General features: G+C 41.9%; 1 protein-coding gene across 1 annotated transcript in view; it reads left to right on the top strand.

Moving 5' to 3' along the window:
* Window positions 1-14669, top strand: part of LOC102458176 (amine oxidase [flavin-containing] B) — a 75863-nt gene that overhangs the window by 20502 nt on the left and 40692 nt on the right. The window contains exons 2-3 of the mRNA XM_075912844.2: window positions 11113-11207; window positions 11699-11836. Coding sequence (XP_075768959.2) covers window positions 11113-11207; window positions 11699-11836 — 233 coding nt within the window. The remainder of the gene's footprint in view (window positions 1-11112; window positions 11208-11698; window positions 11837-14669) is intronic.

The following is a 14669-nucleotide window of genomic DNA, read 5'->3' on the forward strand; positions in this document are numbered from 1 at the left end:
ACTGTTAAAAATGAAACAGGGTACACTGTACAGAGACTGCCTTTCCATGCTTCAGCAGAGCCAGTCTCTTGTGTAGATCTCTCCATTTGGAAGAGTTTTTGTCAGCAGATGAGTGGGAAAAGCATGGTTCTCCGCATTTTTCAATACAGTATATTATTTGGAATCTGAAAACAACTAACTTTGAGAAACGACTACATTTGAACAATTCTTATCAAGAAGTCCAATATAAGGTTCTGATGCCTCTGTTGTTACACTGTGTCCTGTGCTAGTCATAAGTTCTTGCTCTAGCTGTGCAGCATCTCTGAGGTCCTCATTTTCTCTAAATCAAGCGTACATTCTGCATCTGTCGCTACTGTTGTCATTTCTGTGTCTTGATTAATGACCTCCTCATTTTGAGGCAGTGGCATTGAAATGTCATTTGTGGGTACAAAGTTTTCATCATCAGAACTGGAAGTGTCACTGTCAGTTTGGTCACTGTCTAATGGCTGAGGCATCTTTTCTATGTTAAATGATGTTATTGGCTTTAAACTCTTAATTGCTGCTTCACTCTGTTGCTCTCACCGTCTCTCACTTGCACCACTTTCAAATCTTCATTTCATTTTTATAAAGGGGTGCTTTTAAAACACAGTAACACACAATAAACTAATTTGCTAAAGACTACTTATTATACAAAATTTTAATTGTATATATTTTGCAATGAATATTATATAATAACTAGCCAATTAGCCCGTCATATGACGGGATTTTCAGGTCTCTCCTCCCCATCGGTCTTCTCTCCTGAGCCTCTGGTCTCTCTCGCTCTCTCTCTCTGCCTCCCTCTCTCTCTCCCTCTCTCCTACTGCCTCCCCCCCTCTCTCTTTCAGCCCTCCTCCCCCTCCTGCCTCTCCCTCGGGGGACCTTGGAGCCCAAACGGCCGTTTGGGCTCCACTCTCCCCATGCTGCTTGGGGAGCATGGAGCCCAAACGGTCGCTTGAGCCACTTGCTCCCACGCGGCGGCCTGGCTGAGCGGCGCAGAAGTCAGCTGAGTGCCACAGCGGGGGGCGAAGGGGGGCGGGGTGGTGACGTTCACAGCCAGGGGGCGGGGCCTGGAACCGATGTCATGCTGCATATCACCACCCCGCCCCCCCTTCACCTCCCGCCATGGCACTCACCTGACTTCTGCGCCATTCAGCTGGGCCGCCGCGAGGGAACACGTGGCGCAAGCGGCCGTTTGGGCACCGCACTCCCCATGCAGCACGGGCTGCCCAGAGGGAACAGCCAGCATTTCAATGTTACAGACTCTCAGACACTGGGGCTATGTCTAGACTGCAAGCCTCTTTCGAAAAAGCCTCTTTCGAAAAAGAGCGTCTAGACTGCAAGCAGTACTTTCGAAAAAGCAAGCCACTTTTTCGAAAGAAAGCAGCGAGTGAGTCTGGATGCTCTCTTTCTAAAAAGCCCTGTTGGCATTCAAGAATGCCTTTTTTCGAAAGAGCACTTTCGAAAAAAGGAGTTCTTCCTCGTGAAATGAGGTTTACCGCCGTCGAAAGAAAAGCCGCGTTCTTTCGATTTAATTTCGAAAGAACGTGGCTGCAGTCTAGACGCAGGTGAAGTTTTTTCGAAAAAAGGCTACTTGAGTCTGGACACAGCCTGGGCTACTATATTACGTAATAATAGTTTGGGAGTGTTATTTACTATAGACCTTAAAGCTTATTTCAAAGTCTTCAAATTTCATCTGCTAACATGTTCCTGTTATTAAATTCCCCTAATAACTGGTGCGTTGTTATAAATATGAACATAGGGCAATTAGATATAAAGTTCATTATACAACTAGAATTAAAAGTTTACTATCACAAAAAAAGTCTTTAAAAGTGAATCTAAAACTGGGCAAAATAACTTATTTCAAAATAATAACTCTCAAAATAACTATTTTGAAATAGCGTCTCCACGCTATAGGGAAGCCTCAAAATTAGTCCGAGGCAGGCTCCTTTAATGTGGATGCGCTACTTTGACTTAGAGCTCCCAGAAGCACCGGGGAGTAATTTTTTTGAATGACTCTGGGGAGTCATTATTTTGAGTGAGAGTGATCATGAAATCATAGCGTTCATGATTCTAAAGAATAGTAGAAGGGAGAACAGCAAAATAGAGACAATGGATTTCAGGAAGGCATATTTTGGTAAACTCAGAGAGCTGGTAGGTAAGATCCCATGGGAAGCAAGAGTAGGAGGAAAAACAATTGAAGTGAGTTGGCAGTTTTTCAAAGGGACATTATTAAGGGCCCAAAAGCAAGCTATTCTGCTGTGCAGGAAAGATAGAAAGTATGGCAAAAGATCGACTTGGCTTAACCAGGAGATCTTGTATGATCTAAACATCAAAAAGGAGTCATATAAAAAGTGGAAACTAGGGCAAATCACAAAGAATGAATATAAGCAAATAATACAGGTATGCAGGGTCAAGATAAGAAAGGCAAAGGAACAAAATGAGATTAAACTAGCTATAGACATAAGGGCAACAAAAAGACTTTCTACAAATATATTAGAAGTAAGAGGTAGACCAAGGACAGGGTAGGCCCCCATTGCTCTGTCAGGAGGGAGAAACAATAACAGGAAAAGAGGTGCTTAATAACTTCTTTGTTTTGGTCTGCACCAAGAAGTCTGATGATGAAGGAATGCCTAACATAGTGAATACTAGTGGGATTGGGGTAGCTTTGGAAGATAAAATTAAAATTAGAACAAGTTAAAAATTACTTAGAAAAGTTAGATGTCTGCAAGTCACCAGGGGCTGATGAAATGCATCCTAGAATTCTCAGGGAGCTGATAGAAGAGGTGTCTGAGCTTTTAGCTATCATATTTGAAAAATCATGGGAGACAGGAGAGATTCCAGAAGACTGGAAAAGGGCAAATATAGTGCCCATCTATAAAAAGGGAAATAAGAACAACCCAGGAAACTATAGACCAGTCAGCTTAACTTCCGTTCCAGGCAAGATAATGGAGCAAGTAATTAAGGAATTCATCTGCAAACATCTGGAAGATTATAAAGTGATAGGTAACAGCCAGCATAGATTTGTAAAGAACAGATCGCATCAAACCAATCTGATAACTCTCTTTGATAGGATAACAAATCTTGTGGATAAGGGAGAAGCGGTGAACGTGGTATATCTAGACTTTAGTAAGGCATTTGATATGGTTTTGCATGATCTTCTTATCAATAAACTAGGCAAATACAACTTAGATGGGGCTACAATAAGGTGGGTGCATAACTGGCTGGAAAACCTTATTCAGAGAGTAGTTATTAATGGTTCACAGTCATGCTGGAAGGGCATAACAAGTGGGGTTCTGCAGGGGTCTGTTTTAGGACCAGTTCTGTTCAATATCTTCATCAATGATTTAGATATTGGCATACAGAGTATGATTATTAAATTTGCAGATGATACCAAGCTGGGAGGGGTTGCAAATGCTTTGGAGGATAGGGTCATCATTCAAAATGGTCTGCGGTAAATAGGATGAAGTTTAATGAGGACAAATGCAAAGTACTCCACTTGGGAAGGAACAATCAGTTTCACACATACAGAATGGGAAGCAACTGTCTAGGAAGGAGTACTGCAGAAAGGGATGTAGGGGTACTAGTGGACCACAAGCTAAATGTGAGCCAGCAATGTGACACTTGCAAAAAAAGCAAACATGATTCTGGGATTCATTAACAGGAGTGTTGTGAGCAAGACACGAGAAGTCATTCTTCCTCTCTACTCTGCGCTGATTAGGCCTCAATTGGAGTATCATGTCCAGTTCTAGGCACCAGATTTCAAGAAAGATGTGGAGAAATTGGAGAAGGTCCAGAGAAGAGCAACAAGAATGATTAAAGGTCTAGAGAACATGACCTATGAAAGAAGACTGAAAGAATTGGGTTTGTTTAGTTTGGAAAGAAGAAGACTGAGAGGGGACATGATAGTGGTTTTCAAGTACAGGCAGTCCCCGGGTTACGTACAAGATAGGGACTGTAGGTTTGTTCTTAAGTTGAATCTGTATGTAAGTCGGAACTGGCGTCCAGATTCAGCCGCTGCTGAAACTGACCGCCAGTTCTGACTTACATACAGATTCAACTTAAGAACCCCAAGCTTCCCCAAGTCAGCTGCTGCTGAAACTGATCAGCGCTGATTCCAGGAAGCCTGGGGCAGAGCAACTCTGCCTTGGGCTTCCTGTAGTCAGCGCTGGTCAGTTTCAGCAGCGGCTGACTTGGGGACGCCTGGGGCAGAGCAGCTGGGGTGCTGCTGGGTTGCTCCAGTAGCACCGCTCCTCGGCGCTACTGGACCAACCCAGCAGCACCCCAGCTGCTCTGCCCCAGGCGTCCTGATTCAGCCACTGCTGAAACTGACCAGCAGCGGCTGAATCAGGACCTGGGGCAGAGCAGCTGGGGTGCTGCCGGGTTGGTCCAGTAGTGCCCAGAGCGGGCGCTGCAGGACCAATTGGCAGCGCCCCAGCTGCTCTGCTCCAGGGTCCAAAACAAAAGCCTGGTCTGCTGGGGGGGGGGGGCACACTAGCCGCACCCCCCCCCCCCAGCAGACCAGGGACACGGGGAGCAGAGCCGCAGCGGCAGCGGGGTGCCACGCCTCTGAGGCTTTGCTCTGGCAAAGTCTCAGAGGCGCAGGACCCCCCCGCGGCTGCGGCTTGAGTCCCGGTGCCTGTGGTCTGCTGGGGACCGTCCCCAGCAGACCAAAGGCACCGGGACTCAAGCGGCAGCAGCGGCGGTTCCCCGCGCTTCTGAGGCTTTGCTCTGGCAAAGCCTCAGAAGCGCGGGAACCCGCCCGGTGCCTCTGGTCTGCTGGAGACGGTCTCCAGCAGACCAGGGGCACCGGAGCAGCTTACGAACGGGGCTTTCTTGCCCCGGAGCTCGCAGGTAGCAATCCGCTACCTCAACCTCCGGGGCGAGAAAGCCCCGTTCGTAAGTGCGGATCCGACATAAGTCGGATCCGCGTAAGTCGGGGACTGCCTGTATCTAAAAGGGTGTTTACAAGGAGGAGGGAGAAAATTTTTTCTCCTTGGTCTCTGAGGATTGGACAAGAAGCAATGGGCTTAAACTGTAGCAAGGGAAGTTTAGGTTGGACATTAGGAGAAACTTTCTAACTGTCAGGGTGGTTAAACACTGGAATAAATTGCCTAGGGAGATTGTGGAATCTACATCTCTGGAGATATTTAAGAGCAGGTTAGATAGGTATCTGTCAGGGATGGCCTAGAGGGTGCTGGGTCCTGCTGTGAGGGCAGGGGACTGGATTCAATTTCCTCTCAATGTCCCTTCCAATTCTAATGTTCTATGATTCTATGAAATAGCAACAATGGAGTGTCCACATTACTTCAACTTCAAAATAACTATTTCAAAATAAGTGTTGTTCCTCGTGGACAGCAGGCATTATTGAGATAACCAGTCTCTTATTTTGAAATAACGGGCTTGGTAGTGTGGACACTCCTCTTGTTATTTCAAAATACGGGGAATTATTTTGAAATAACTCCCTAGTGTAGACCAGAGCTCTGAGACTAACAAAAATAATATGTAGTATCATGAGCTTTTGTGAGCAAAACCCACTTATTGGAAACCTGGTATACTGTAGAGGTGTTGAGCTTGGTTTGAGGGAGAAAGAAATGAATGACTGACTTGTCATAGGCTACTTTAACAATCCAGCAGGCTTTTCTCAGAAACTATATGGAAATGCCATAAGTAAAAGAATAGGAACATCAACATTTTTCAATAAAAATCTCATAAGGACACTACAGTTTAAAATGGAAAGAGTATTACAATCCTAATAAAATTTATACAATCTCTGGTATAGTTGGATCAGAGCTCTAAAGTGGATCAAAATTTGAGAACACCCCAAATGTCAAGTGTGCTTAGTTCTGGGGTTTCTTTTTATCTCAGGATACAGAGAATACAAAGAGGTCAGTGGAAAAATCTGGATTAGATCTTTGTTCTGCACTTGGACAAAGTCTAAGCCATCCTCTAGGTTTTGAACAATTGACAAAAGAGCACAGGTTTTGTTGTCTTGCTTGTTGGTCTAATTTGTCCTATTTTAAGGAAGCTGTGAGGAGAATGTTGATGGGGAAGTTTTGTTATTTAAAGCTCTGTTCAACAGATCCACCATCACCACCAACTGCCAAAAATTAAATAAGTTTGGATTTGATATGAAATCATTATGATTGAAGAGACTTCAGTAAAATAGTCACTTGAATGCTGGAGAAACAATTTCTGTAGCTTGAACTCACAGAATAAAAGCTTTAGAAGGCAATCTCATCTTAGTATCTTCAAGTGGATGCATTTTGATATCAGGTTGCCATAGTAACTTCTGAAGGCGTACGACTTTTGCCTTGTTTAACCTGTTCTAAGCACAACTGTACTCTCAGTCTAAGGCTTCAGATGAGACCTTTTCTCTCTGCTTCTTTATTATTTGCATTAATTTTCTAGGTATTGATCCTCACGGAGGAATCAGAATTAAGGCTACAGTGCTGCCATGGCAGCACTCGGTATGTCCTTTTCATTATGTGAATTGGTTGTGGATACAGTTCCTTGCTTTCTTTTGAAGTAAGCAGGTCTGTAATGGAAGCTGTACTAAATTATTGCTCTCTGAACTGGTGACAAAAGATAAATTGTTATTTTTTTCTTCCTAAATTTGCATGTTCCTTCCACAGCAATGAGTGTATATAGACATCTAAGGAAAAAAATACCATTTTGGTACAAAATATCCTGCAGAAAAAATCCAAATGACAGGAGAATTAGTCCATTTTTAGACATGATCCTTTATATTGGTCTGTTTGTCTAAACTCTAAAATCTTAAGCAAATTTAAAGTGGGTGTTTTCTGTTTGCAAACCAAGGGAAAAAAGATAGATAAATCAGTAGCTATGCTGAAATGTGTAGTTTTGAACAGCTGACAAGATTTCACAGCATATAAAAGATTTTTTTCCTGGACTTTGATTTATGGAGTTAATACATGATTGCTCTGTCCACAGGAATTTAAAAAATTACTCCTGAGTCCACACACACAGCAGAATTCTGCATTTGCTCCAAAAACAGGGTTACCATTTATATGCTTTTCCCATTGCGACGCCTATTAAATTTTTAAACGCCTTTCTCCCATTGTCATCAAATGTAGCTTATAAAATTGATTCCACTCATTATTATGTTAATTTACTTTTCAGTTATATCATTATTTCCAACAGATTCTCCATGTTTATATAATTTAGGGTAGGGGTGGACAATAATACAATGACGGTTCGCCGGGGTTAGCCCCAGCAGCCTGCCGCAACTTATATTAACTGCTCAGCCACAGGTACTGGTGATCGCAGCATCTGTTGGCTCTGGATTGCTGTTCCCAGCCAATAAGAGCAGCAGGAAATGGTGTGGACAGGGACACAGCTTCCCACCTTCAAGAAATACACAGTCAAAGGTGAAGTTATCCCTAAAAGCTGTAATAGTACCTCTAGGACATTATCAGCTGATAATGGCTGGGCAGGCAGAGGGCCAGGAGAGAGAAGCGAATTATCATCTTTAGTTGCCTATACCTGCTAGACCAGACACTTCTCATTGTTCCTTATTATTATTCCTGTTAGCTATGAGCCTTTTGCTTCCCCCGTGAAATTTTACCCTACTTACAAGCCTCTGAAAAATCTGTTCGCATATGGTAAGTAGAGACTTGGTAAACTTTGGCAAGTAAATTTTCTGAAGGTTCTGTCTGCACTGAGCATGCTTTTCCCTCCCTCGCAGCTCCTACTATACACCCACTGCACTGTGCATATTCCATTTCCACCAAGAGACTGGGAATGCGCCAATCCAGGGCTGCAGGGACTGAGTCTGGCTTTCGCCGCAGTTTCTCCTCCTGGCTGCAGGGCACCTGATCACAGTACAAGAAGACTCTCTCTCCTATGCTCTCAGTGCTATCACTGCTGGTGCCTAGGTGGCAAGGAAGAGAATGAAGTGGTTATATATAATGTAGAGAGGCAATGAACAGAACAATTGCTACCCACCCTTCATTCCGCTTCTGCTATTTGCCACACTCACTAGTTCAGTTTAGTTTTGGTTGAAGTGTAAATTCTTTGCAGGCAGGGAACCTGTCCTGTTATGTCTTCTAAATATTAAGGGACTCTAAAAGGTTTTAGCATGGAAAGGAGGCTGCTTAGAGCAGGCTTGATTGAACCATCTAAACGAGGACAGGCCTGATATAAACTTGACTTTGTCAATTTCATGCGGTGAGTTTAAAAAAAATAAAGACAACTCTAGAATTAGATAATACACTCTTGAATGCTTCCCCCCCTCAGAGAACTGCACATGTGTGTGTATTCCATGTACATCAAAATGACTCTTTCTCCCTCCCTCTCATCCATACCCTCCCCCCCCAAACTGAGACTGCCTTTCAGAAGGACTGAGCTTACTCTGGCCCAATTGAAACCATTGGCAGTTGAAGGTGCTTGGCACATGAAAATGTGACTGCTAGCTTATTTTATATTCATCTTTAGTTGTGCCATTGGAATTTTTTTCCCCTTACAAGTAGGGATGTAAGCGAGTAGTTGACTACCCAATAAGCCTAGGCTTATCAGGTAGTTGAGTGATTGCTCACTCCCCTCCCCTCCACTCCCTTGCTTCCTCTGTATCAGAGGCAGCAGCGGGAGGTAGGAATAGGGAGCTGGCTTAAAAGCTGGTTCCCCCCGGCACCATCTAGGTGGTGTGTGCGGGGGGAGGGTTCTGGGGCAGAGCTGCAGTGGCCCCAGAGCCACCCTGGCTTGCACCGGCCCCGGGATCTACCTCCGTTATGATTCTCCATTTTAAATGAAGTAGGAACTGCTAGGCTCTCAGTGCATTTAAAATGTAGAGCCGTAGCAGTCTTGGAGCCAGCGTGAGCCTGGACTGCTCAGACCTGGTTCGTGCCAACTGTGGGAGTTACTCTCACTGCAGCTCTGCAGTTTAAATGTACTAGGAGCAAAGCTGCCTGTGCACCCAGCTCCTCCTACATTTAGATGACAGGGCCAAAACGGATGTAGCTCCTGGAACCGGTGCAAGCTGGGACAGAGTGCCTCCCCGATCAACTAATTGTATAGTTGATACAAATTATATCGACTACATGATTAACCAGTTACCTGCTTCTTAACAGCCTTACTTACAAACACTTTATAGTCAAATACCATGTATATTATGGGCTGCAATTTGCACCGTCTCTTGCAGACCAAAGGATGCCAACAATAGTAAAAATCAGTTGTCGGATTTATGTACAAGTTATATAGGATATATCTTAGGGCCTCAGATTTTGATGGACCTCTAAATACAAAAAAAGACGGGTTTTTAGTTGCATTCTTGCCTATGTACTACTATGTATGCACATGTAAAACTTTATTTCTATTTTCATTATCCTTTCTGTTATAATAATAAATTTCTTTGGTAATGCTATGGGGCCTTTTAAACTTCTGCACCTAATGTCTGGAAGATAGCTAATGTGATGCTAATATTTAAAAGGGCTCTACAGGTGATCCTGGCAATTACAGACTGGTAAGTTTAGCATCAGTACTGATCAAATTAGTTGCAACTATAGTAAAGAATAAAATTGTCAGACGCATAGAGGAACATAATTTGTTGAGGAAAAGTTAACATGGTTTCTGTAAAGGGAAATCATGCTTTACTAATGTACTAGAGTTCTTTGAGGGGGTCAACAAACATGTGGACAAGGGGGATCCAGTGGATATAGTATACTTAGATTTCTAGAAGGCCTTTGACAAGGTCCCTCACCAAAGACTCTTAAGTAAAGTAAGTTGTCATGAGATAAGAGGGAAGGTCCTCTCATGGATTGTTTAAAAGACAGGAAACAAAGGGTAGGAATAAATGGTAAGTTTTCAGACTGGAGAGTGATAACTAGTGGTGTCCCTAAGAGTCAGTACTGAGACCAATCTTATTCAATCTATTTATAGATGATCTGGAGAAAGGGGTAAACAGTGAGGTGTCAAAATTTGCAGATGATACTAAACTGCGCAAGATAGTGAAGACCAAAGCAGACTGTGAAGAGCTTCAAAAAGATCTCACCAAACTAAGTGATTGGGCAACAAAATGGCAAATGAAATGTAATGTTGATAAATGTAAAGTAATGCACATTGGAAAATATAATCCCAACTATACATACAATATGATGGAGACTAATTTAGCTGTAACTACTCAAGAGAGAGATCTTGGAGTCCTTGTGGATATTTCTCTGAAAACATCCATTCAATGTGCAGCACCAGTCAAAAAAGCAAATAGAATGTTAAGAATAATTAAAAGGGAGAGAGAATAGGAAAGATAATATTATATTGTTTCTGTATAAAACCACAGTATGCCCACATCTTGAATACCGCATACAGATGTAGTCGCCTCATCTCAAAAAAGATACATTGGCATTGGAAAAGGTTCAGAAAAGGGCAACAGAAATGATTAGGGATTTAGAATGGGTCCCATACAAAGAGAGATTAAAAAGACTTTGACTTTTCAGTTTAGAAAAGAGGAGACTAAGGGAGATATGACAGAAGTCTGTAAAATCATGACTGGTGTGGAAAAAATGAATAAAGAAAAATTATTTACTTGTTCCCATAACATAAGAACTAAGAGTCGCCAAATGAAATTAATAGGTAGCAGGTTTGAAACCAACAGAAGTTTTTCTTCACATAGTGCATGGTCGGCCTGTGGAACTCCTTGCCAAAGGAGGCTGTGAAGGCCAGGACTTTAACAAGGTTCAAGAAAGAACTAGATAAATTCATGGAGGTTAGGTCCAGCAATGGCTAATAGCCGGGATGGGTAGGAATGATGTCCCTAGCCTCTGTCAGAGGGTGGGAATGGGTGATGGGAGAGGGATTGCTTGTTGATTCCCTGTTCCGTTCACCTTCTGGGACATCTGGTATTGGCCACTGTCAGAAGACAGATACTGGGCTAGATGGACCTTTGATCTGACCCAGTATGCCTGTTCTTATGTTCCTATGACATACCTTAGGGCTTCGGCATGTTTTAATCTGGCCCTGATCAAAATTCCTAACTCCTCTTGCTAAATGTGTGAGTGCTAACTATTGACTGTCCAGAAGCCACACTGGCTACAGAATCCACAGTGTGAAGTAGTTCACTCTTGTTTCTCATTTGTCCTTTAGGTCTTTCAGCAGCCAAGTTGCTGACTGAGTCAGGCCTGAGTGTTGTGGTGTTGGAAGCCCGTGACAGGGTTGGAGGAAGAACTTTCACTGCAAGGGTAAGAATCCCCACAAATAGTATCTCCATTACTGTGCTGATTTCTGAGCAGAGTCACCTGTGTACTGAAGAACCCCTTTGGAGGGTGGAATTCCAGAAGGGAGGCAAGCAGGAAAGTCCTTGACTATGCAGAACCAGGTGTGGGGAAAAGTGTGGAGTGTCTGTGCTGGCACAGAATTTTCCAGACTATTTACAAGTTCTGGGATTATCACACCTCCTCTCCAATCTTTTCCACATGGAAGGAAAAGAGGATTCTGTATGTAGCAAAAACTCACCTTGCAATGACGCTCTACAGAACTGTCTGTAAAGAGACCTACTGCAGAGTTTTCGCCTCTGTGGCTTCCTCTTGCAGATTTTCTGTAAACAGGGTAGGGAGGCAGGGAAGTTGGCTTAAAATACTCAATTAACAAATAGCTTTTCTGAATTACATTGTTTATCTCATGATAGATTGAAAATGCCTTGGCTCTCTTCTTTTGTCTTTTGGGAAACCAGAATAAGCAAGTCCAGTATGTGGACCTTGGAGGAGCATACGTGGGGCCGACACAAAATCGCATCCTGCGGTTGTCTAAAGAGCTAGGAATAGAGACATATAAAGTGAATGAAGTAGAACATCTTATTCACCATGTCAAGGTAAGGTCGGATGCATCTCTAAAAAACACTGATTTAGATGAGTGTAGATTGTTGTAATTTTATTTCAGTGGCGATGCCTTTTTAGAAAATGGGTAGCGACGTACTATAAACACGTTCTGCTAATGGATCCATTTGTGAAGTTTGAATGTAGTAATTTGTGCTTGCATATTGTGTCTTCAATTAAAAGATTTCAGAATGTGTTAAACTCAGTGTTTTTGATGGTGGTTACTGACTGATTTTTTTTGGTGCATAGCTGCCTGGCGCTGACTTTCAGAAGTGCTGAACACTGACAGCTCCTCCTAACATTTAGTAGAAGCTGTGGATATATCTTAAGTTGGGCACAGCTAAGATGGTGGCCACTTCTGAAAATTTTGGACAAAGAATTAAGCTTTCCAAGTCAAATATTAGGCCCGTTTTACAGATGGGGGAACTACAACACAGCTTAAGTAATGCTCTGATCTCACATAGTGCTGAGTGCCCTCGGAGTTGAGGGTGTTCAGAATCTTGTGCAACTGGCTCCCAAATGACTCATCCAAGATCTGAAAGAAAGGACATCTATGTGGCAAAGCAAAAGCCCAGATGTTCTGAGTCCTTGTCCTATGCCTGACACAAAAGAATATCTTTCCACCTGTTAAACATGCAGTAATCATGCATCCGTCTAGAAGAGAGACTTTCAAAGTGTTACATTTACCCATATGGGTGTAATACTGTGGAAAGCTATTGTTATATGGTCTTGTGACAAGTGAAGTGTGCAGCCAGTAAAGTTTCAAGATTTTCAATGCGTAATTCAAATTTAAATAAAAATTTAACAGACTTAACAACTGCAATGAAAGATCTTCAGTGTCGTATTTTTTTCAACTATTTTTCCTGTCTGATTCTTATGAAAAAAGCCCCTTCTCAAAGCCAATGATGTAGCTTTTTATGCTGATGCTGAATAATTCTTACTACCACACCAGCATCAATAAGACCATGGGAATTGACTGTACATAATGTATCTTTCCTATTATAATAGGAATATAATTGATGGGATATCAAATACTGTCAAGGGTTAAATATTTATTTCTTTAAAGGTAAATGTTTTGATTTCATTATGATTATTTTTACCTCTTCTTTTCCATTTATTTCTCTATTTATCCCACAATGGAAGAATATTATTATAATATTATTGTCACGGATCTAAAGGTCATGCTTTGCCTCTTGTCCTTTAAACAGCTTTTCTTAGAAGGTATTTCAGTTAGTGATAGGCCAAAATCTCAAGGCAGGACCCTGTGATTCTACTACTTTGCGATTGGGTCCACGGTTTCATCTTTGCTTTGTGTCTCTGTTGCTTTTTCAGCAGATCCAAAGTAGTTTGGATCACAGTTGGAGAATTTCCTTCTTAAAAAGTGTGTAACCAGTGGATGTTTTTGGCGACCTCAGACAAAATTTTCAAAATAAGCCAGTATTAATTAGAAAACAGGACCATGGTATTTAGGCATGTTGGATCAAGAAAATAAATCAAAGCCAAAACACATAATTCTTACCTGACCTGACCGTTCGTCCTTGTTTAGTTAAGCCTGTTCCTCTTTGTCCTTGCAGCTAATCGCTCTCTGACCCTGTGTTTTGCCAACCTGTCATCGTTTCACATACACCCTGGGAAGTCCCTCACAGCTCACCCAGAACCCCTCCTTTTTCTAAGATCTTTGAGGTTTTCTAATGTTGTAGTGTTCTCTTTGATTTCTCTGTTCTTAGCCTAGACATAACAGTAGTGTTTCCAGGATTGGGCGGACGAGTTGCCTCTTCAAAGCTATGAACCTGGCTGTTGTGTTTGAACGTTCTTCTGGGATGTTCCTTATGTAGAACATTGTTTTACATTTTTTGCTTAATTTCTCTAACAAATTCTCTTGATCTCATGTTTTGCTCAATTTCTCTAACAAATTCTCATAGCAAGTAACCCAACATAAACACATATGAAGGCATGCATCATACACAAAAAATAATATGGTATGTTACAATGTATCATAAATAGAAACCTTAATTATAATTAAGTAAATAGGGTGAGTGCTTTAAATGAGGCAGGAACTTCTGTTGTACAGCTAACTCCGTTTCTTAATCCTGGCTTCTTGCAATTTGATTTCTTGGTTATTATTTATAAATTGCGTAAGTATACAGATGTCTTGCCTTTAATCATTTAAGCTTCCAAAGCTTTTCCTCACAGTATTCCAGAAGCAATGCACACACCAAAGGCCAGTCTAGATGGTGACAAATGGTGTCTGCACCCTGAAATCTAGGGGAAGATATCAAAACTTTTGACCGAAGTTCTGTCCTGTCAACTGAATTTCAAAGTGTCCAAAAGTCTGCCAGCTCTAAATGGATTCAGATCCAAACACTAACTCCAAACTTTGTAGTGCAGGCCAAATCTACTAATGTGACTCTTGGGGAATTGATGAAATCTAATTTTTCTATTCTCTTTACAGTATTCTATCAGAAATCCCTGTACATCTTTTAAAATTAGCTACTGCTTTTATGTATACCCAAGAGCAAAATCAAGCCCTTTAAAGTCAATTTAGTTCATTTCAGTGGTTTTTTAAAATCTGAATAATGTATGGTTCTTTGTACAGCAAAATTAAATACTGTGCCTTGTTTATCTCTGAGTAAGTCCCTCCTCATTAGGCTTTGTCATCTAGATTTGGTTCTGCATTTATTTCTCTTTAATCTTCTTTAAGTGCCCAGTTCTATTGCATGATTTTTTTCCTCCTTGCTTTTTGCATTGTTTGATACCTTTATAGACGTTTGAACATAGTAATTCTTGCTCTGCATATTTTGTTTTGGTGAACAGTGATGTCTTTCTTTG

Source organism: Pelodiscus sinensis, chromosome 1 (assembly GCF_052426305.1).
Source record: "Pelodiscus sinensis isolate ZL-2025 chromosome 1, ASM5242630v1, whole genome shotgun sequence".
In the NCBI taxonomy this organism is placed as follows: domain Eukaryota; kingdom Metazoa; phylum Chordata; order Testudines; family Trionychidae; genus Pelodiscus; species Pelodiscus sinensis.